General features: G+C 33.2%; 1 protein-coding gene across 1 annotated transcript in view; it reads left to right on the top strand.

Annotated features, from left to right (window-relative positions):
- LOC126871328 (uncharacterized) overlaps positions 1-25,517 on the top strand; it is a 32,651-nt gene extending 7,134 nt beyond the window's left edge. Inside the window, exons 2-4 of the mRNA XM_050629999.1 lie at positions 6,565-6,732; positions 16,462-16,721; positions 17,738-25,517. Of these exons, the coding sequence (XP_050485956.1) occupies positions 6,565-6,732; positions 16,462-16,721; positions 17,738-17,837 (528 nt within the window). The 3' untranslated portion in view covers positions 17,838-25,517. The remainder of the gene's footprint in view (positions 1-6,564; positions 6,733-16,461; positions 16,722-17,737) is intronic.
- The last annotated feature ends 265 nt before the right edge of the window (positions 25,518-25,782 follow it).

Raw genomic sequence — 25,782 nt, 5'->3', positions numbered from 1 at the left:
CGTATGAGTAAACAGAACGGGAATTGTTGAACTACTCGGTTCTGTGATTTGTTTCTATCTGTCCAAGCCCTGGATGAAATTCGTGCACGTTGAATAACCGGGCTGTGCAACGCATGGTAACACAACACGTGCAGATTGGATCGCGTGTCGTTCATCTCCCGTCCTTCGTGAACGTAACCGTGGACACGCGAAATTGTGTTTATCATTAGCACGCGCAGAATTATTCTTTTATAAGATTAACGATGAAATACTGCGGGTCGTTCCCGCCAGCCGGCCTATCGCGAACATAAACTAACTCCATTTTCGAAAATTTGTTATCATTGCCTAGGAATGCACAATTTTCTAAGTTTTTTGTTCAGACAAAAGCGTAAATATTTGTGAGAATGGGATACTTAGTAATTGCAGTGGAGTTTATTGTGTTCTTGTTAAACATAGGTATCGTTCGTTATCAAAAACAAGGAAATTGTACGACGTATGATTTAGACAATTTCGAAAGATGGTACGATAGGTATGTATTGATTTACGTCTTTTGTAGTTTAGATTGTAGAAACATTGTCTACGTGGTTTCATTTGTGGGATACGTTTTTATATTGCAACAGATACTATCGTGCTATTTTGCAATGTCAAAATTGTAGAATATCGAACGAATATTGTACGTTCGCTGTTTTAAATTATCATAAAATAAAGTTATGCTTCTATAAGATCAAAGTATATATACTTCTTGTTAGATCATTTGGTCTTTCTTTCTAAGCAAAGCAATTCCGAACCACCAAAAGATTTCCTAAAAATTTAATAATATTAAATAATAAAATAAAATAAAATTAAAGCTCTAATAAAAAGTACCACGAACCATATAATGTGCGAAACAATTTTCTGGGAAGAATCGTGTATGTTGCCCTTTTCTTCCAGACCGTTATTTGCTCTTAATCTTCAAATATAGAACATTATAAACTATTCACCATACGAAAAGATTCTCGAAATATTAGAAGAGAACAAAATATATTGTCAAATCACTGCAACTTTTAATCGAATTATTAATCCTTCGAGCTATTCGATCTTAATTCTAGATCAAAAAGTGCGAAAACTCGTTTATTAACTCGTTAAACTCGTAAAATGATTCCATAGAAATAAAAAGAGGAATTAAAAAAGATATCGTTAAATGGCTGTAACTTCGAAATTGTCCCCAGATCAAATAACCGAGTACGAACCGAGTTATATATTTCCACTTTCAGACTATTCTATTTTAATTTTTCACTCAAACCTACCAAAATCCTCTTATCGTACAAAAAAACCGATTTTCTAGAACTCAAAAAAAAAAAATATATATATATATATGTATGTGTGTTTTCTTATATATCTTACAAAAATGAAGGATTGCAGTGAAACAAATCTCTTTAAGGATGACCTTAAAAATAGAGGTTCCAAGCATACTGACATCGATTCAGACACAAAAATGGATCGGTTAAATCATCGGTGAAGATGGCAAGTCGGTGTTTACAAGTCGAAACGTTCTCTTGAGCGTGCTAATTTCAACGCAACCGGTCGATTCCAAAAGGAAATCAAGGAGGACGCCAAAAACGGGACTGCAATAGTTTTCTAGCCGTGCAGCTGCACCCGGTGCAAGCTCTGCTGTTCGATAACCGAGGTGCAACGGCCGTCGGCCCCAAGAACGTATCTAGGCCACCGGCACCAGCATTTCCACCACCACCACCGGCACCACCATCAATATCATTGCTACTGCTACAACCATCGCGAACCATCGTATATTAATACTACAACATTGTTGTTGTTGCTGTTCATTACATATACACGAGACGCTATTGAATTAAGGAATCGCGTTTCCCTGGATGATCAAGAGAAGCGAATTGAACACGAAGAAAAAGATAATCAAGAGGCTCGCTGAGAGAAGAGGTACAAGTGCATTTTTACAAGAGTAAGATAAGTATAAAGAAGGATATATAAGATTCATGCTTATCTCGAGAATTTTGCTATAAATTTTTCGAGTCTTCTTCCTGAGTCTTGTATACATAGGAATGAGATTTTTTGTACATCTGAAAACAAACGTATACTTTTTATTAAAGTCGTTTTATATGTCGTTATGTTGCATTATGATCTCGACGATTTAATATTATTAGTAGATTGTTCATTGACTATCACGTGAAAGAGTACAGAACAAAAATTACGTGGTTTTATGCTGAGACTAAAATATCAAAATTTCAAAGGTTGCTTTGATATTTTTGTTTAATGGAACATGCTGTATTTCCTTGCGAGAAGTAAGGGGACATTTTTAAATCGAGATTTCGGAAATCATTGAGGACGAGATTTTCTACGTAAATGCCACGTAATTTCCTTAAAATTTCGAAAACAATTAAACCTATTCGTATTGTCTTAAAATTAATAGATTAATTACGAATTGCTTTTGGAACTCTCTGGTGTTTTTGGCACACGACGTGGCAAATGCATGGCGTTGAAGACATTGTCTGAGAACGAAGAAAGGATATTTTAAAGACTTTAAAACAAAAGAATTGGTATTTGTACCGATAAGAAATATTTCTCATTTAAGGCAAACGTAGATTTCCTCTGCGATATGAGAGAATTGAAAAAGATATCGTGGATGTCGAAATATTGAATATTTTGATTAAATGTAAAAAGATTTAAGTAGCAATTATCATATGGCGCATTGTAAATACGGCTACTACTATCCCTACCAGGGACTTGACTATGTTACCGCCGTTAATCGATGTGAAAGGTCACTACTATTTTTTATCAAACGTATGCACTTTGATAAATATTACGGGGCCAAAGTTACGGGTGTTTTACAAAAATAATGTTGCATGAACTATATGAACCTATTTCAAATTTGTCAAATAAAACAACGTTCTCTAAAATTACGTCGTACCAATTTTGCTTTTAATTATATCCTAACATTAAAAATAAATATCGTTGCAATATGTAACTTCACATTGAAAAAGTTATATCCCATAATATCTAACTCAAAATATTTGCATCAATCTTTCAAAAAACATTCTATAGAAATCATGAAACGTTTCAATCTTGAAAATGATCACCAAGCAATGTCCTTTACCTCTTGGAATAAAGTTTTATATTATACCGACAAACGTTGGTTACAAAACGATACTTAAATCTTCTAAATTGAACAAAAAGAAAAATAAATAAATAAATAGAAACTATCCCAAAAGTAATACAACTTCGGCTTGCCCAAAAAGAGCAGTGCACTTCATCCAACGCCATAAAACCAAGTCACCGTGTTACAAAATCCAGTGAAACTCGAACAAATCCAATTTCCCTGCGTCAATCAGCAGCAAATGCATGATAAAAAGAAACTAAGCTTCGACTTGTACAGGAAGATTTCGAAAGGTGTGCCAAGGACGCGATCATTAGTTTTGCTGGAGACACAGGCTTCAAGACACCACCGCCTTGTCATTGATCGTGGCGGAAAGACACAGAAAAAAGGAGTTACAAGAGCAAGAAGAATACAAAGTCTGAGAAGATCTTGAGTTTCCGTGATACATAGAGTGGATGGACAAGAGATTGCCACATGTTGAGCGAACAATAGGCTCGTCGCTGTACCGTGGAAATACAACACGGTCGGCTCCTTTGTCGTGTAAACGTGCTAGAAAAAGGGATGTTCGCGGCGATCGGGGAATTAAAGCCAAGGACAGGCTGCAACCTATCTTTGAAATCGAACAACGAAAAGGGGAGGGTCGCGTTATTGCCGTTTTATCGACAAGCCATGGCGGACTCTCGGAGGCTTCCCTTGTTTTCCCGGATTCAGCCACATCATATACGACAGCTGGTAGTGCTGCTAGATATTGTGTGTTCGAGCAACGTAGAATAAGGCCGGGGAAAGTTTCTGCGAGGACACCGGCTCGGGACGATAACTCGAGGGACGAGACACTGCTACGAAGTCGATACGCAATTTCACGCCACGTACACTTGATCCTTTTTTCACGTATCGAGTGCTGCGAAAGTATATTTGGCATGTTTGCTCTGTTAACCACAGGATGGAGGATATGTTAACTCGTTATTTGGAATTCCAATTTGTTTCGTTTCTATCGGAAATGGTTCATATTATATTTATACTTGAAAGAATTGAAATCGATCTATCCTTATTAACTTATAATTTTATAATTATGGAATCTCTAGTTAAGGGATGATTAACGAGATTTTTCTGTTTTGACCTTGCTTTAGTTCCAAGCCAAAAAGAGATTCGTTATGTTTTTGTGGATATTTTTCGTATAGAATTAGAATGAGAAATTACACGTATAAAAGATTAAGATTGCCAGGATATCCTCGTTTATTTAAGGGAAGGCTATCTTAATTCTATCCTACTACAGCATTTTTTTAATACATTGATCGTTGAGGTTGGTTGTTTTCTATAGAAAAGTATTAAATGCTTTATACCAGAAACTTAGTCTAGTCAACTTTGTACATACTGTCATATGTGTAAGCTACATATAGTTACATTTCCATAAAAGTATACAAATTTAAATAGAAGCTTATAATCTCAACGATATAATAAAACCACACTGCAGTTAAAAACTTTAGCACTTTAACAACTACCGTATATTTGTTTGTGTATAAAACATTGGTATAGTATATTCGAATTAAGATATTTTTAACAAAAAAAGATATTTTTATGAAAATGCTTTAAACAACTGAATTGTCTTTGCGCGTATTTATATTCTGTCATATGTTTTTACTAGATAAACATAGTACAGTAGTATGTAGTAATACGTTATGCGTGTGGGTTTTGTGTTTGTGACTTTTAAAGGCTAAAGTTGAAGACTTCATTTACTGATTCATCTTGATGCATATCTTGCGATTTATAGTTATAAGATCAGTTCAAAATTTACAACTTTCATTATAAGACCCATATTATAAGAGTTCTCTTTTCTTTTTTATTATAAAATAACAGTTACAAGTTTTATACGTTACGGTGAAATGTAAGTGACAATAAGTTTACAACATATTTTTCCTTCTTTTGTGTATAAAGATGCTTTTTTTTAGAATAATGATTTAATAGAAAATTTTAGAATGGTTTAGATTACACGCAATTAACTCAATGTATGAGTAATACTTATTTATATACGAAACATTACTTTTGAAACGCAACTTTTTAAAAACTCTGATCTTTATGCCAAGAATACTTAAACGCGAAAATTCTTTAAAATTTGCTATACTTTTATATGTATAACTTCTTCTTGTTAGTAAAACGATATATCTTCATATTCTACTTCTCAACTTTCAATGACTTCAAAGTAAACGATCTACTCACTCCTGCATTTATTATTCAAATTACATACAAAATAAATACGTACAAAAATAAATATATCCGGAAAATGATTCGAAGCAAAGAGCTGAAATTATGTACAACGGTTTAAATTTAAATTTTAATGAGAATATACGACAAGTTTAAAATTTGAGTATACTTAACTAAATCATAGCATGAAGAAAGAAATCATGCATACATTTTTCTTTGTATTTTACTATGGCATACTTCGCTCTGCATAGTTTGAAGTAATGCCAGTATAAACCATGTAGTAAACTATTTTCGACAAACTTAAGCAAATTATAGTTATATAGTATGCGATCAATTCGTAGTCATAATACTAAAATATTATCAAAACGCATAAATTAATAGTAAATAATTAAAATGAATGTGTATCTTGTCCTCGAAAATAAAAACTTAAAAAATACATCAATAATATACTAAAATTAAATATGCGATTCGTTGATTAAATATTATTCCTAGAATTAGTCATGATAATCTCTTTATGAGTTTAAAAGAATCTTCTCTATCTGAGTCATAGCTTAAAAATCAGAAAAGATGATACTAAATTATTTTTCAAATAAAATTATGCCATAACGTTTACCACTTTAGCATTCACATAAGTCAATATTATTATTACGCGTCTTCTAAAACTAGATTTTATCGTGTCATATTATAAATGTGGGTCTTTATGCACTTATGGAAAATTTAAAGGTGCAAAAATGTGCAGAATACATATAATATACAATAATACATGAAATTTCCAAAATAGAGTATTCGTTATAATCTTCAACAAATAAAACGAGTCTCCTCAGTTGCGATCATAAAGATGTAAATTTGCATAAAAATCCTCAGTCATCATAATATTTTACAAAATCTCCTCATTCGTCATTTACTAACTAAATTACGTTCCATGTATACGAAAACAAGTGTACAAATACTTAAATATCGACAGACAGATTTGATTAAAATAGCAAAGAAAGCTGCCGCTACAAAGTGATGTTCGATAAAGTTTATTTTCAAATTATCAAACAGTTAGTTCAGAGTTTTCGCCGCGCCCACCTTTCCCATCGACAGAAATTTAAATTGTAAAATTGTTCATTATTAATTGATTGCTTCTGCTTGGTACGATCTGCATTTGTATTTTCTTTTTTACCGCGTCAGCGTATTGTTTTTAAAAGAAGAATCGATATCCGGTTTATCGGATTTTTAATTAAATATCCAGATATTACAGGAATAATGAATATTTTATTTATGGTGTCCTTTCAAAGATGATCACGGCGTTGCCAGTACCCTCGGTGAAGGTCTTTCACAAAACTTACTATCAGGAAAAAGGATCCAGGATAGGGAACAGTCAACCTGGAAGTCCTTTGGCCGAGAATGAAGCAGTGCTAGCGCTAGTTGACAAAGAACCTCCGGAATATTACTTTTGTGGCAAGGTAAGAACCATTATATCGATAAACCATAAGTATTAGATATTTTTTTTTAATAAAAACAAACGTGTTCACGTAGTATCGTAGCTTAGAATACCATGCTTTTAGATACAGTGGCTACTAAAAGTATTTGTATTGTATTTGTAAATCATAGACAAAAAATATGACAAGCAATTTTTAAATTCAATAATCAGTTTCATGTTACGAAAATTGTCCTTTTATTTGCTTTTGATATCACGTATATATTTTTGCAACCTATTGGACATTTCAATAATAATTCATTACGTGATTGTTCGCAGAATTTCACAGATCAACTATTTTTAAGAAAGTTATATTTATAAAACGAACAAATTGATCGAATTCACAAAATTAACAAAAACGAACTTGAGTTCTTCTCGTGTGCTCTTCATTTGTCATAGCGTTTACGTGTTATTTAAGTATGTACAAGTATTTGTACATTAAATGTTTAATACTGTTTAATAGTATTTTCATATGACCACAAAAATTTGATACTATGAAAATGAAATTGTATAGGAGAACTGGTAAGAAAACACTTTATCGAAGATTAAGACTATGCGCAAATACTTTTGTAGCCATTGTACTTTTAGAAATCTTTTTCCAAAGAAATTATAAAATTTTGTTGTATCGATCCTTTGCATGTATATTTATTAGTGCTTGAAGAACATTTATCACTTTGTCACTTTCTTCGGGTAAGAATAATCTAAATTACATGAGTTACCATTGCCATTATGTAGAACTCCTTTGGGAAAAAGTGTTCTCTCGGCTGACACGATTTCGGTCATTCTACTTACCTGAAAAGGGAAAATAAAAAAACTCTTGATCACTGACAGCTAAAAATTAGACGAAGAAAGTTAATAATGTTCTGAAGTGACATTTATCAAGCGTCTAAACATAATTCATAATCTCCACAATTGCAAAAGGTTAATTTAGTACCTGCTGCATTTAATTGACAAAGATCGATTACTTTTAATCTTTTAAACGTACGAATCGTCAGAATTTTCTTCAGAAAAATGACTAATTAGCGAAAACGAATGCAAAGCTACTGTCAGTGATTCTCTGAAAACAAAAGGTACTTGCTACTCGAAACAGTTCGACGCAAAGTTTAAGGAGATAATTTTACACGTGATTAGCGAAAAACTAAAAAGTCAGTGACTTTTTGAAAACAAGAGATATTTACGAAGTTATTGCATATGAAACTTAGTACATAAAGAGGAAAAGGTAATTTTTGTGACAGTTCGCTAAAAAAAGGCGGAAACAAAGTCTCTGAAAACAAAAGATATCGATCACGTTAGTTAAATATAGAAATTAGAAAGTTTCATAGTTAAAACTCAATCGATGGACAACCGCAAATGGTGTTTGCTACGTAGTAAAGATCACAAGCAAAATTTCGAAGAACATCGTACCAACCGATAAATCAACAGACCTCAATTACAATCTTAATTAACTCGAAGAAGTCTTATCTTAGTACATATGTATGTACATAGTTCTTCGTATAAATACAATCATTGTCTTCTTCCTTTGCTTCGCTCTTGGCTATTTTCAAGTGTAAATACAATTTACGTACGTGAAATTGATATCGATGAAAGACGCGATGAATTTCCACAAAATGCCTCGCACGCATCGCTTGTTCCAATTCAGGTTATTTATAATTTTTTAATCGATTTACGACGAACTACGGTACGGTTTCGAATTACGACGAATTTTAAACGAACTACGTAGCGTTCTTGGTATTGATGAAAACACGCATATACATAAGTAGTACGTAGTGACTCACGAAGGTAATTGAACACTTCCACAAACCTTTTATAAATATACTTGTTATGTATATTATGGAAAACATTTCAAGATTCCATTAATATTGTAACGAGATACGTCTATTATAATTACTAATTTCACGTGCATTTCGTAGAAGTCACAAAACCATCTACGCAGTTAATTATCCATTATTAATAAACCAGCCCATGATATATTTTAACGCACCCATTGTTATCGCTAGTTATATTTGAAGACAATAGGAAAAGAACGTAATTCTTCGTTAATTTTCTGATTTTAATGTTATTTGCTAGCTATTGTATAAAAAAATGTATTTTAAAATGAGACTATCAAAATGCGAATAATTAAGTGTACAATGAACATTTTTATGAACGATCAATAATACTTACGTAATATTGGTATAATATCATAAGCCTAATCTCATAACGTTCAATATCCTCGAGATGTACGTTTCCAATAAATATCTTGTAATTTTTATATACATTTGCGGACTGTTTTCGAATTCTATCGATGCAATGATTAATTATATCTCATTACAAGTGTTGGAATATAATTTTCCAAACGTTGCGTATAACGCAAACAACGTATTCATAAAAATCTTCTATGATAATTATTCGCGTAATTTTTATAAAAAAAAAAAAAAACAGTGAAATTTCTAAAATTCGTAGAAAAATGAAGGATGCGGTCAAAGGTCGTTTCTGATCAAATATAAGATTACGAAGAAAGACAAAGCACAAAATTAATGAGTTCTGAGATCGCGGAGGCGTTGTACACGATTTTCCTCGGAACGTTTAAAATATTATTGTTAATTAACTTAAATTATTCGCTTCTCTGTCAAACTTGATTTTCCAACACTCGCATTCTACCACTGTCGGCAAAAACTTTTCAATCTAGTCAAGTGCTCTTACGATGGCCGAACGTGTTCAAGAAACGATCTCTAATACTCCTACTGTTGCTGACGCAACGTTTTATCTCCCTATCCAAATGTTCTGTACTTTTTCAACGTCGTCGCTCTGAGATGTTACGTACTGACGTAATATCATTTCCTCTTTTACTTTTTTGAGAAAAGTTAAGTGCCTTATGTATATAGATATATTAGCGGTAAAAGCAAATGAACGTGCTTCGGTTTATTTTAAATGAATAAATACGTCAAACGAAGATTATACACGAGTAGTATGACTTTTATCAACGAATAACATGTTGCGAAAAATATATGTATACACACGGTCTATCCCAAAAATAACGGAACTTCTTAAAAATAAGAAAGCAGAGAAATCCTTTCGACGAAAATCTTTTATTTTATTCAACTACTACCGAGACGTTGCGCGTCTTTTCGTGCTATCGCTTTGAGTATCGTAACGGCTCCTCTTCGTTGTTATTTGAAGCCGTGAGAAGAAAAAGTAGTTGCATCGCTGCATCTGATGAACAAAATGGGTGGTATGATATCTTAATTTGCTTGTTTTCAAGAAAAGCAATTACAGCCGCATTATCACGTAACAGAAGCAGATTTTTCGACGCGTCAGCGAACCCTACCCTGACGTTGATTGCTATAACTCTTTAGCTAATTCTTCAGCTAATTCTGTTATAACTCTAAGCTTTAAATGACATTAATCGCCATAAAAATTTAACTTGATGATAATAAAGGATGTATTTCTACGTGACAAAAGTTTCATTATTGTTGTCGCCATTGGTTTTTTCTAATCCTAAGAAATTCGATTATTTTTAGGCAGACCGTGTGTAACACACGAGAATCGAATGATTCGTGTAATTTAACACGTGGGTGTTTCTGTTAAACGTTTTGATTCTCAAATGTTGTGTTCGTATATTTCATCGAACGAATAGTACAAATATACTTTTTGGAAATTACTTCATAATTCACAGTTTAAGCAAGGGAAGTTGTAAAATAAAATTAAGTGAACTAATCCAAATTATGGGAGTCACTTATTATCTGAAGATACCGTTTGAATGTTAATATGAATAAATAATTCGATCTGAAAATCATTGCTAACAAGTAGCACACAGGGACATTAATATATTCTCAATTATTAATTCAATAATAGCTGTACAAAATATTTGCAAAATTAAATAATTGTAATATTTAAAAAGTTTTTAAAGTTTCTTCCATATGTATAATCAAAATTTTACTATATAATATAGCATAAACCTTTGTCAAGAAGATTCCATTATATTTTTCCTGCAACAAATATCGATCATATTGATAATTAAGATGAGTGCAAGCATTTCTATAACTCTCATCCTCTCCGCAAATGATTATTTCAAATGTATAAATGCAACCGCAATGATAAAAGCAGTTCTAAAACTTTTGATTAGAAGCAATCAGTCGCACAATCTGATTAAAAGTAAATGTAACGAAACATCGCACATCATTTCCAAATAATTTACATTAATTTAAAATTCTTCATTTAAATTCAGTTGCGGCGCACGAAACTGAACAACTTCGGAATAATTTCATAGCTGCGAAACGCGGTGTACTCTACGTTCGGAAAAAACCGATGTCAGGGAAAATTGTGCCGTATTCTTTATCAGATTCCATCGTCGCTCTTTATAAATAGAATTTCCGGGGCAAGTCCGGTTAAAAACGCGGCGGACGTGATCCTCGTGTAAACGCGTGAACCGAGCGGCGGCACGCGTACGAGAAGAAAATCCTCCGACACGGAGAAAAGAAAGAAGAAAGGAGGCTACGAGCTTCGCTTATGAATTTCAAATGATTTCTACTTGAGATTTCAAAGGCAAATTACCTGTGAATGCGAAACTTTCGGCCGTTCAGAGGAATCCACGTATTCGGTGGGATTAACATTTTTTATTGCTCGTGAGAATCTGGGTCGAGAGAGGAATCGTCAATAAAAATTGAGAAATGCAAGAATGCGAGACGCGTAGTAGAATTTTTCCTGTATTTAGAAATAAATCTAGTACAGTGTGAAATTAAGACAAACTGCCTGCAAACACGAAACGTCAGGATGTGAAATTAGCGTTTTTGGTGTTGAGCTTGAGGAACTTGAACTTTTGATAATTCGAGATATATTAAGGAAAGACGAAATGAAAAGGATAAACGATTAATTTGTTTGATATGTAGATTATTTAATATATGGGATAAGTATTAACGAAGGAAAATATCTTTTTAACAAATTGAGTAAATTATCATATAAAATTAGAATAATTACTAGTTGGGATATTTATTTAATTAATGAAAAAAAATAGAAATTTTTGTATAGTTTTCTACGATAGACAGAATCGGTTAGTTTACGCAGACAGAGGGTATACATCAAATTCATACAGATATTTTTTCGAGTACCTCTTTACATTGCTTCTCTTTAGAACATTCCAAATGCATTTCAACTGCATTCATTTAACTCGACGCATTTAGCGAATGTATTTAAAAAATATTACTTGAATCCAAAGATCCAAGCAATTTAAACTTCAAATACAGAGATTCCAATTAGTATCAAATTATGTACGTATTATATTGCACGATATATATCATTTTTTGCATACATTTTGTTGTGCAACGTGTTTAATTACATTGTATAAGGAAGTTGGAATTTAATATGTCAATTAGAGAACTACGATTCACTGACATATCCTTGGAAAATAGTGAGAAAGTGTTGCCTTCGACTTTGAAGCCTGAAACATTCGATACCTATTACTCAATAATGATAAAAACAACGATCGATATTACTTGTAGAAAGAAAGCAAGAAGAATCTAACATAATATAATATACGCTCACAACATCCGCTATTTTCTACCAGACTCCGAAAGGTGAAGGTTGAAATAAGGAGTTAGTGCAAACGCAATCTATGGATTAGCCATGTATATAGATGAAATTTTTATTTCAGCCTTATGACCCTTATTTTATTCTCAAATTTCCTCTCTAATACAGGTTTATTTAAATTGAGTAATAATAACGTGCATACCTTAGAGAAAATATCGTTTAACTTTTGCCTCTGTTTTCTCCTTCTTCTTGTTCGTATCTTATTGAATTTATTAGGTTGTCGGAAAAGTGTCTTTTACGACAGTGCACCTTCATACAAACGTGAAACAAAATCTATAAAATGTCGCGGAGTTTATCTCAACAGAACAAAATGAATCGTACGTAATTCGGCAAAATAATATAAAATAAAAAACGTTGTGCGTCTATTATTTTCTCATAAAACGAAAGAAACTTTTCGGACAACCTGATAGTTTCGTGTAAATTCTACGATAATTATTCATTGATTTAAACAATCGGAAATTTTATGATTCGTAACACTTGACATTTCGCTAACTTTGATCTATTTTGGAATTTATATTGTGAAAGTTTTCTTCCTACAATTTTTTAACGTTTACATTTAAATGGCGCAAAATTTTATTTGTCAAACAAATATCGTCGTATCTGTAAAACACAGAAAAAACACAGAAAAACTTTTTTCTGAACCGCGATACAAGCACGCTGTCAAACTACAATTCCGATTAAAAAATTTTTACACCTGCAGGGTTCGTAGAACGACCACGTTTAGAGAGAGCTTGAATCCCTCTGAATCCCTTAAATTAGGCCTTAATTGCAAGTAATCTCATTTTATAAAATATCGATCAACAAATTCTCTGGCTGTTTCCTCGGGAACACCGTTTTCCCTATATTTCACGGGATAGCTGAAACTTCGTCCTACAAACACGAGTTCTTTCCATCTGAATTTCATTATGAAACTTTACGGGACGCAGAACAAAGAGAAAAAGTAGCTCCGTGGAAATGTAGAATCTCCGTGAAAATTCTCATTCAGTCAAACGGTGTTGATTTTCTAGCAACAGCCAGAGGACGATAATTCGATTAGGGAACGACGAAAGTCTCTGGTCGACGGGGGGATGCGAACGGCTGCAAATTAATCACGATTTTTCCTTTGCATAATTTTTCCATGGAAAAATGGAAGCGCCACGTTTCTCCGTTGTAGCATAGCGAATTACCAGGACAGAAATTGAATATTTCCTGAACGCGGCGCGGCGTGCGGAAAATGACGTCATTGAAAACTCGTGGGCGTTCTGTTGAAGCGGCCCGTAACTACGCGATAAAGCACATAGAGTCCTGTTTGGAATTTATTTTCCCGCCTCTCACCGCGCACCTCCTCCGCAGGTAATTTTTATGAACATCCTTCCCCGATAATCGACGCTAAATTTAGCTGTTCCTTTTTTACATCTAAACGACCATCTTCTTCTTCGTCGTCGTCGTCGTTAATACAACTTTCGGGATAATAATAGGGCGATGAGATATGGAGTTGTTATCGTCGACACGATGCTTTACGATGTGGATCCTATGACGTGTAGACACAGTGTTTGTTATTTTCGTTATTCTGGACGAAGGAATTTGTTGTTGTTGTGAAATGATTAATGGACTTTTACGATAATAATTATACGTTTCCTGTCTTGAGATTCTTTTTCGCGTACATCGTGTGAATGGAATGAAGCGAAAGTGAAAATATTAAGTTTAGATGATTGGAAGGTTGGAAAGAAACTTAATTTCGAACTGCTACGAATTATAACATTCTAAAACATTGCAAATGTGATTTTGTCGTAATTTTGTTTGAATCCTTCAGACTAATAGATAATACTCCTATATAGATTGTTATAATTTTTCTGACATTGGAATATACAATTTCGTGATGAATGCAACTGTATACATTTTCTACTTGAAAGATTATGATTAGTCTATTCATTTCTCCGAGTTTGAATGTATCATAGGCTATATTATTTTATTACTATGATTACTATTAGAAGGAAACGTCTCAACGGGGGACTCTTAACTTTTATTTCAGGCATAAGCTGCTTTCCTGTTGGGAAAACATTGAGAAAAATATGAAAGAAACGTTTTTAGTATACGCTATTTCCTGTTTCAATTTTCCAAACAAATCCAACATCAAAAGCAAGATCAGCTGTAGTAGGATCAAAGGCGAAGTTTCAGTTAAGATCGAATATAAATGTATACGAGCTGTGAATTTATTAAATTTGGTTTTAAAAATTATTTTTTGAGAGAAAAGACCAGGACTGCGTTGACGAAGGAAAATAAAATCAGTTAGATTTTCATGAATAACGGAATAAGTTGAGAATAAATGAAATTAACAGATTTTTATTTGAAAAAATGATAGATTTGAATAAATAGTTGAATTTTACCCACCATATGAGGAAAATTATACAGTTTTTGGTGTTTCGCTGGTTAACGTCGTATGACGGTAACCTAAGTTGAAATCTGCTAGTTAGCAAAATGATGCAATTTGAGAAATTCATTAAAACCTTCAAGGTTCAGCCTTGAAACTCGATATTATCTATGGATAGTGAGAGAGGAAATGCGAAGCTCGAATTTTCACTATTTCAATGCTAGAAATTGCTTCCCTTGGATGTTCGTCCGCCTTGAAAATTTGAAAGTAATCTCAGAAATCCTTGAATATGAAACGAAAACGCCTTAAACGAACCATCTAAATTGTCTGCGAATTTATTAACGAACTTTCCAATAATTACAACTGTTGTAAATCATCATTGAAATGTTTTCAGGTAATATTTACAAATTTCATACGGATATTTTGAGAGCAGAATGATTAGCATATAATTAAAAAGAAAAGAAAAAACCGGAAAGCATTTCCTTTTCGTTGTCCCTATAATCTATAAAAAATATATACAAAATATATAAAAAAAAGTGCTCAAAGCTCTTTCGTTTATCTCTTATTTCAAACCATTTTTTTTTTTCATCGCTCAAACATAGCGTAAATGCGCTCGCATGCTTAATAGATTATTCTATGCCATTTTAACGCTTTTCTCTGTTTGTTATGATTTTCATAAAGAGAATGCTAAAAATTAATACGATACTATAGCTATCCGTTTAATTATTCCATCACAATTTAATTAATAATAGGTTTTTTTAAACATGACGTCGCGCGTCCAAGTTCTGGTGTTTCTTCTTCGTTTAACTTCTCAGTTGCAGGATATTTCAAGAATTCTATTTCTAATTAAGTCGATCCACTCCTGCGCAGCGTACTGGGAACAATGTTTGCTTTCGCGTAACTCTACATATAAAGGAAAATTCCTCACAAAGAGGAACCTTCAAAGTTAAAGCTCGCATTTAGCAAAGTAACTTGCTAACGGCAGCTGACACAACATTAAATAAACTATCTTTTAAACAATGAAACATTGTAGGAAAAGAACAAGCAACAAAGAACAAAAGAACAAGTACGCTTTCAAAGAACCGTACGAAATGTGGAAAAAATTCTTTTATAAATGGAAGGTATAGAATTTTATTCTTTGAAAAATTTTGAAGATTACGTCTAAACTTGAAATTTAAAGTCGATAACATTTTGCTTAGATCACGATGAAAACAGATATCAAAGCAGCACTGAAAGTGAAAATAAATCGAAGAAATTACAGAACGTCTAGACGGAGAAAAATTATTATTTCGCAAGATAACAGTATCGTAATATAATTAAGGAAAAGAATTTAGTGTTCGAAGTAACTAGAATTCTAAAAATATTGAAAATGGTTACTTGATTTTCATTAAACTAAAAGAATTATGATAATATGTATAGAACATAAATTTTTATAAACAATACAAATTTTATTAAAGAACGTACAGATCCAATTTCTACGACGATGTTCCACTTTATTAATTTAATTATTTTGATTCATTTCATTCCAATTACATAATTTCAATCAATTTAAATTCCATCAAATATTAACTCGTATAATTATTCTATTATTCGTATTAATTTCTCAATCTCTATATGTATCAGTTATTTATTTAATTATTTATTAGTTACTATCAATCTCACCTTTAAAAAGAAAGATTCTTGTTTCACAGTGTCATTTTTTTAATATACTCATACTACTCGTAGAATAATCTGATAAACTACGTAAAGTATAAACTATGAAGCTGATTATTGATTCAGGCTTTTTCAATGTTTTCGAAGGTCAATTCTTTACACGTGGTAGTTGGATCATTGCTGTTGGGCGCAGTGGTATTGGTGGTCGGTCTGGTGCAACTTGCACCTGGTGCAGAAGCTGCACAAAACTCCACCGCCCTTATCGTCGTTGGATGCAGTTTGCTGGTGATTGGCGTGTTCCTCGCGCCCCTCAGAGCTTTGTGCATCAAGAAACAAAAGGCTGGTCAGAAGGATGGAACACATCAAAGAAGTGTTACCAGCATAGACATGCTTTTGGCTCAACACAGGTGAGTCCGGACGCAGTGCGGATTATGTTTTGCGACTGAAATAATACAAACGACGACACGAGCATCATAGACGACTTGTTTAATCGCTCGTGAAATTTTTATTGTTTTGTTGATTGAGAGAAAACATCGATACAATTTTCCTCTGTTACTTAATTTATGAATAAATGTGGGAAAATTTGAATATTTCATTCAATAAAATTTGATGTATATGTAAAATTAAAATTTATAAAATTTAATGTAAATATTTGATTCATTTGGTATATTTTAACATTGTTGTCGCGTCAAACGTAATGTAATCGGTTTGAAATCGTAAAGAGATAGTTCTTTTTTTTTTTAAATTAGGGAAATCTTGCAATAAATCAAAGAAAATTATTAATATTAGATCTGTCGAAAAATTCTATTGTTTCTTATGTTCCTATTTGCTTACTCGTTTTAAAACTTATTCGCTAACTTGTGATACGATGACTATCATTGTATGAGATCGTATTCCATTTTTCTAGTGATTCAGTAACTTCATTCGCATAAGAATCTTTTATTTTTTTATTCAAATTACGTCATCTTCATTCTTTAAATATTTTTTATCCAGAAGATACTGTAACGATCGAAGTAATTGAGAATCAAAAAAGATCAGATCAAGTCATTCTTTTCAAAACCGATTTAGAAATTTTCTATCGCGACGCACACGCGATAACATTACCTTCTGGTATTCGTACAAAGTAGTATCATTATCTAATAGCGTATTTATCGTTAAACTTTTAGTAACAAATTGATAATTGCCATCTGCATTCATCGTCTCTGTGCCTGAGATGAAAATAATAGAAATCAGATGTAAACGACGAAACTTTCCCGCAGAGTTACTAACTTTCGAAGCCAATTCCAGTTTCGAAATTAACCCTTGATATTCGAATAAGGATTAAATGAGAAAGTTTGAAATTTATGAGAAACGAATAGAAAAGACTTTATAATAAGTGAATAAAACGCAGTAGTAACATTGCTGAATATTTTTTTACAAACAGAGACTTCACAGTGCTGACGCCTGATGAATTGGAAGATCTCGTCGGCCGACCAACCTCCGCCCTGGAGAATAAAATCCGCAAACAGGGACACAATACCTAGGTATTGTCGGCCTCGAAGAAGGCCCATTCATCGTCACCATCGTGCTCGAACACGCCATCGTCATCGACGTCGCCAGGAACTAGCTCATCCATTCTCTACACGCATCGTTACGACTCTCGAGAACATAGTCTGGTTTAAGCAAGAATAAAAAAGAAAAAGCAGAAAAATCGAAAAAGGCGAGAAAAAAGGAAACTGGCGTACGGTCAGCTTGACTTTTTAGATAAAATCAATTTTCGACTAGTGTGCACGTACCAAGAGCTGTTTCTTTCTACGAAGGTTGCACGTCTTGCCTTTAGCTTGGTGCAAGCGGTATCCCTAAGGCGATCGAGCGAAACATCATGAATATCATGAACGATTACGTTGCTTTCGTTTGATAAGCACACGCGATAGAATCGCCTACAAACACATAGTACATTCTTTACGATTGATTGACCGTTGTTGTTGCTTCGTGGACTCGGGTCCAATTGTTCCGAACACGAATAAAAGATCATGCAGCAGAAAATCGACATGTGAATCGAAGAAAAGTCGACGACACCGGCAAGGAAGATATTAACCGAAGACGCTGAAATCTTGACTACTACTTGAAAGGGGCATAACGTGATGACGATGAAGGTGATCAATTGGGCTAACGATCCCTTCTAACCGTGAACATTTTCTTCGTAAATCGATTGGACGAATCGGAGAGTTTGAATGGAGAAGTTACAGAACGAGTGGCATTCAATTCGCATAAAATGATGCAAAAGATAAAGCAAAAAGGGACCTAATTACCGGCTGCCTTCCTTTCATCGTCGTCCAAAACTCTCTCGGTTCACTGTAGGATCTTATTTCCTTAAGCACGTGCGGACTTTACTATCGTTTCATAGCAGCAGCACACTTGTTTCGAACGATCCTGTGTACGAATGTTTTGACTAGAGTAATCGTGTAATGTATTTCAAGTATAGTTAATCCCGTGATCGTTCGTTGGCTCGCAAAAGCGTCGAGAATTGCGAAAACAGACCCGATGCACGCGAATTACGTTTCAGCTGAGTCTTTGCACCACTTGTCGTTTGATAAGGGTAAGAGTAGAGTTTCAACATGACGAAATCGACTCGTACGCGCAAATCTCAAGAGGATCTGCCTTTTGGTTATACTCGTTGAAGACTATACCAATGACGAAACTAGTCTTCCCTCGAACGAACACAGCAGAATACATTCGTCGTCGAGGAGTCTAGCTTATTTGTTCGTGTAGAAATCTTCGAAGAATCTTCGACAAAGGAATGATCGGAGAAGATTTGTGTATATGGCTGATCGAATTGTCACCAGGAACATCCAAAGGCTGCTTCACGGCTAACGATCACTGAAAGTTTTCGATTGTTCGGAACATCGTTTATCACAAGAGACCAAAAAAGCAATTTCGTTCGAGACTTCATTGTGTTCAAATCGCCAAGATACAAGTCTGACTCTCAAGTACGTTAACCGTTTAAACGTTATTAGAGAAAAAAACATTTGAATAAAATATAGATCGATCGGTCGACGTGCCACGGACAAAAAAATAAAGAAATCATGTATCGTAAAGTTTTTTGTATAAAAATTTAGATTAATTATAGCACTTGATTACTTCATTGCAACTGATCACTTCACGAAATGAAAGGATGGGACGAAGAGAAAGGGACAACAAGAGGGTAAAAGAAGATCGAGACGCGAAGGAAAAGAGCAGTAAATAAGTTTCATGCATTTGATGACGCGTGATGTTTAGAATTTAGCGATTTGGAAACGATCAAGCGAGCCAAGTAAGTAGCTTGGAGCGGCCTTGTTACAGTCAACAGACACCCTGCAGATACTCGGAAAATATTTTTAGTCGGGACCTGGTGCCCGTCCACTTGCCAGTAATACGTTTAAGTGAATAAACTTTCACACTATAAGTATCTATCACCGCATGATGTATTTGCACATATCTTCGACTATTAAGTAGTAGCTGTAAAAAGATTTGGAAGAATTTGGGTAAACGAAGAGGAATATGTATTTGTATGCACGAAACAGCGTGACGAGAGTCGATATCTCGAAAAAAGAACTTCTTAACTGATGAAAATGTCATATCTAATTAAGCGATTAATTCTCGAAACAAGGATTAACTTGCGAACGAACTAGAAATTATTTCATTCAACCATTATGTAGATAATAACGATATCATACCTAGAATTAATTTGCATAGTTTCTTTAAACATCCATCTGCTCCTCTAAGGCCACACAAAACTATATAGCCGTACATATGTATACCGCGTGAACGGAGAACGACAGTTACTTTCGGATATCGAGTTCCTGCTAAATTATCGCTACAATATCTTGTCAATACTGTTTGCGTTCGATGAGATACGTTTCGAACAAGAAAAACGATAATTAAGGCGAGAAAACGAGTAACGAGAACGAAAATGAAAAGATCTACGGTCTCGTAAATATTTGAATAGTTTAAAATAACGAAAAAAGAAAATGATTACTGAGCCGACCTCGCTCGAGATACTTTGCGAACGTTCTAATAATCTAGTGAATTTTACGAGCGGCGATATATTTCATAAAATATTTTTATGGTCGACAAATACCATGAGAGAGTTTAAGGAACAAAACGAGAGCAAAGGTTCGCGATATACATACATATACATACGTATTACGTATACACGTGTCTTTTAAATTAGTAATTCATTTCGCGGACATTTGTGTACGGATAATTATGTACTGTACTTAAATCATATCAGGATTGTTAGGTGTTTCATTCGGACACCGTTTCGTTGATTCTCGCGGCGCACGTTTCTATGATTTCGAGCATCGTTCTCCAGCGAAATTCTCCTCGCGGTTCACCAAGAACGGTTTCACGAGTGTTTTCAAGAGTTTTCATCGCGCAACAATATGAATGTCGTATCATAATAATCGTGGCATGATAGAAACGAATGTAACGCGGTTCATCTGCTTGACACCCGTTATACGAGATCGTGGAACACGGTAATATATTATTCCGTTCCATGAAATAACTATAGAGAAATTCGTGGTTTTCATCGATCGTCGAAAGACGATTCGAAGGAAATTCGATCATAAATTGAACGTGTCGTAGCCGAACAATGAGGCCGCGAATGCTGAAACATACCGGAAAACGAATATTAATAAATTATGTGCTTCATATTACGAAACATAAATCGATGTTTAGGCTTAGTCCATAGGCGTTAAGGCTGCTCGTTCGTTTGTTAAAGAAATGGTGGAGTGAACGAGACTCTCGAAGAGCGATTAAAAATATAATTGTCGAATTTAGGGATAATTTCTCGAGAAAAAAACGATCGTATCGATCCCAGAAAGGCTGTTAGAATCATATTACATTTTCTATTTCATGCGTATAATTATAAATGATAATTCACATTCGAGGATTCGATTCTCTATACACGCCCAGACTATCGTAGACGATCGTTTCCTAATAAATAACTAAGAAATATTAGATTCATAAAATTTTTACAAATTTTAGTGCGATTTAATATTAGAATACGCATTACGAATAATAATCTTCCGATGTCGATCAATTCAATGGAATAATACTATTACGATACAAAATTAAGAAGTTATACATAATAATTTCAGATAGATAATACCAAAAAGTACTTTATATATACATATATGTAAAAAAGATCATATATTAGCGTTAAATTTTAGAAACCTTTACTGGACAAACAGATTTCTGTTTAAATCCTGTTTTTTTACACACCCTCTATATAGGTATGCATTTGTATAAATATCCGCAGTCTAATTATAACAGTTCTAAACAGCTTAAAATCCAATGTATTCAATAAATTTCAATTATAAAAGTAATCTATATGTGGCGGTCATGAGATTCATAATGGCGTAAATCAAGATTTCGGAAATCTACATTTAATAGCAAGCATCTCTTAACAGTATCGTTTCTTTAGTTTCCGAATTAACGAAATTATAACTTTCATCTCTCTTGCAATACAATTTCACCACTTGAAGAATTATAAATTTGTTATTATATAATAGTAAAACAGTGGATTGACTTACACCATTATGATTCGCGTTCAACTCTCCGTACGATTCAAACGAATAAATATCATATCCATAGTATATGGTCTCCTTTAACAATAATTGTTTAATATTTTATTCGTGTAATGCCGATCGATAACTACCATTTTCTGGGCGTACAGAATGAATCCAGGCACACGAACATTGCGAAAAATCTATCGTTCGAAATTTTTACCGATTTTCTCATTGATGGCTAACGATAACGATGCGTACGGTGTTGTGAATTCCTGCAACAAGGAAGAAAGACAAACTCACGCTTAACAGCGTTAATGAACGTTTAAATAGCGTTACGTCATCTTTCATTGAGAATGGAAGTGAATGGAACAGCTTAATTAATCAGCATTTGTTTACGTGAAAATGTCATTAAATTATTACAGTCGATCTCGTTCTCAATCGTGTCGCTAATAATCGTGAACATAATGACGTAAGATTAAACGATAACACTACGTAACTAACGTAAGTTACTATAAGTAAGAAAACATAGAACGTGGATAGACGAGGTAGCATTCATTTCGAGTAATTCTCGAGCAACAAATTCGCGCCTGCAAATCTTTTCCTTTCGTTCACGGACAATGGTCGTGGTTTCGGAACCATATCTTTTTTGGTCCTCGATTAAGGAAACGAACGCTGAACAAGTTACGTCAATGCTCTGTCACAACACCTTAACAAAAAATTCAACAGCAACGTCCTCATTAATGTCAAATTTCGCAATTTAATAGAGAATTAAGGGAAATTAATACGTGTGTGATAACGAACCATTTAATTATGTAAGATATCGATTTTGTCTTATGATTTATACGATCGGCGTTCTGTCTTATTAATTAAGGATCAACAAAGGGTAGAGCGTACGTTTCTTCTTTTTTGCAACGAGCAATGAATTTCGAAGGAAACATATCTATCAAACAAGCGATACGTAGATAACTATTTTTTCATTGCCATTAGTATATACAGCAGAATGAAGTAAAAAAAGAGTAAGAGAAAAAAGAAAAAAGAAAAAAAAAGGGGAAAGAGCGATTGAAACGACGCTAGATACGCCGCTACTGAACATTCGTTTATTATCGAACGACATCCCATTTTCGCTGAGATTTCCTTCTACAGTGAGAGACGTTTGCCTTAATTTCTAAAATGTCCGCTTCCTTTACATATATAAACATAAATCTTAGGAGGAGTTAGCAAAAACGAATAGTTTCGATGATGGATAAATATGAATACGTTTCTAGGCGAGCAAGCAGTTATTTTCGAACGTGAAGTAATTTGTAATAGATGAAAGGGGAAAAGGGCGATGGAAATATTTTTGGGAGAAACAAAGATTTGGATTCTCCTCTGTTCTTGGCGAATTCATTTCGTTTCGCGTATAGAACGCGACAGAACAGTAAGGATATTGTCATTGCTAAAGTTATAGTTTCTTATCATTTCGAAATGCAAAGTTAGTTTCCTCCTTATCTGACGCTTCATTAATCAGTATGATCAATGTCTCAAGACATTGTATTTCTCCCTAAAATATTGCTCCCATGGTAGTACTTAATGTGAAACGAATCTGGGTAAGATGCAACAAGGAAAATATCATTCATATATTAATTAGAAATATTATTAAAATTGAAAATAAAACCAAAGATAGTTATCCTGATTTTGCAATAATTTAAACGTAAATGCATCGTACATTTAAAATTGATTTTTTTTTTTTTTTCATTTCATAATTGACTAAACCACGTTTCTCAATAATTTTTAACTGCTTCAATTTATCATAAATTCATCGAAATTACAAATCTCACTCAAGATAATAAGAATTATAAAATTATGTATATGATTTATACGGTGGGAGTCTATCATACTTTATTTGCACAGAACAATTATAATTAATAAAGGAGAACAGATTTCTTGTTGCATATTGATATCCAGTTTAATATTAAGTCATTCAACGCACACACTTAGCTGTAAGAATTTTTATAATGGTGCTCTATGAGATCGTCTCTGCCGTCGAATGCTGATATCATCACACGATTTGTCTCTTTTAAATATCAAAACTTTTCTTTTTGTCGCTTATTAAAGCTAGATGAACGAATCGAAAATATATTGCGTGTATTTACATCTTTGGCTTATTCCACAGAACACCACGGTACACGCTGAGTACTTTTTATTGTAAATATTAGGATACGTAAAGGAAGGATACAAAAAGGTGATAAAAAAACAGGGGTAGGATGAGTTCAACGCGCAATGATAATTTTTTTGTTAGTCGTAGAGGACGTTCGACGACCGTAAAAAGATGATTATTATTGTTACTATCCTTATTATATATAAGTAGCCGTGTTTAATGACCAATTGGGATGTCATGACAAAATTGTTAGGACGAATTTTAATTGAAGTTACTAAAGGTGGACAGTTTTTAATCCGTGTCTGATAAAAAAAAAAGAGAAGTTGCTACCGAGAATGATTTAAAAAAATTTCATACAAATTTCATGTTTAATTACGATTGTCTTCTGTATTTCTAATTCCCACTCGATATTTCACACATATTTTAGTTGAAGTTAAAATTGATTCGACAATATTGTATTCTGATTTTATGGATTACGAGACTCTGTTAAAGTTATTTAATCGCGCATTCATATAATCCGTGGCCGATTTTTTAGCCATGGAATTCACTATCAGATACGAATTAACGAGGCGCTATATGTTACACAGGAATTTAAGAAAAACGGCTTAATGCAAAGAAAATTTTGTAACGACACGAAATACACTATCGTATTGCCGATTAGTACACGTAATCGAGAAAGTTTTATCGATAAGCTTAAAACTAGAAATATCACAATAACGTTTACGGAATAATGATAAAACGTTCACGATGGCGTAACTTTTCATCGTTATGTCCGTGATAAGTCCATTCAGCGTTGTCTCCATAATTAAACATTGCTATATATCATTTTGCAATCACAAATTTCAAAGCACATGGTAAAAAGAATTCCAAAGTTACGTCAATTTTTCGTTACTATTAATGAGTTGCTCCTCCATTTAAATAATATAGTTGAACACTAATGATTAATAAAAATGGCTCTCAAGAACCAACTGGGATAAAGCAAACTTTTCGTATGAAAAGTTTAGTCTGTTTTATCACTGCCAGAGAGTATTTGAAAAATAACGTAGACTTCCTAAAGAAAAAGTATGATTAAGAATATAAACATAGATCGATCAGTTTCATCACTTTCGAATAAAGGAATCTTGATCGAGTTGATATACTAGTTTGTTTAATGTATGCATGATTGTAACGAGGTTCTGATTTCTTTTAAAGAAAATAAAAGAAAAAATGGATTTTTATTGCACAAATTATTCTGGCATAGTATATTAATAAAAAAAAGCAGGAATAAGAGGAAGAAAGTAAAATTAACCAGATATCGATGTTCCCTTTCGCCATCGTAAACGTATTAAAACTTCTACTAATGGCTATTACACATTACAAATATTTTATCTGGAATATTATTACCTTGTCGCTTGAAAGTTGTGTTAATCTGTATATTTTGTAAGCAAAGATTATCGATAGCAATTAATAAAGATACTATTACGACAGAAAATATGGTTCTAATTGTCATAAAATGAAGAAACATTTAAAAATACATAATATGTTTAAAATTTAAACGAATAGTGGTCATTACTTAATTGTACGAAACATTGTCTATTGGAAACAGAAGAATTTATTATATATATATAAAACATTTCTTAATTAACTGTAGAAATATAATTAATAATAAATTTTACTGAAGATCAATCCCAATTAACGAACCCGTAAATAGTAAAAATATTAATAAATAACAAATTTTTGTTATTTACTATATCGTTTTTGGTAGTATAAATAGCATATAATTTACAGATTACATACAAAACGTAAAACAAAAGATATACT

This window comes from Bombus huntii, chromosome 1 (genome assembly GCF_024542735.1).
Source record: "Bombus huntii isolate Logan2020A chromosome 1, iyBomHunt1.1, whole genome shotgun sequence".
In the NCBI taxonomy this organism is placed as follows: domain Eukaryota; kingdom Metazoa; phylum Arthropoda; class Insecta; order Hymenoptera; family Apidae; genus Bombus; species Bombus huntii.
The sequence above is the reverse complement of the archived record's forward strand: the minus strand, read 5'-3'. Positions and strand labels throughout refer to the sequence as shown.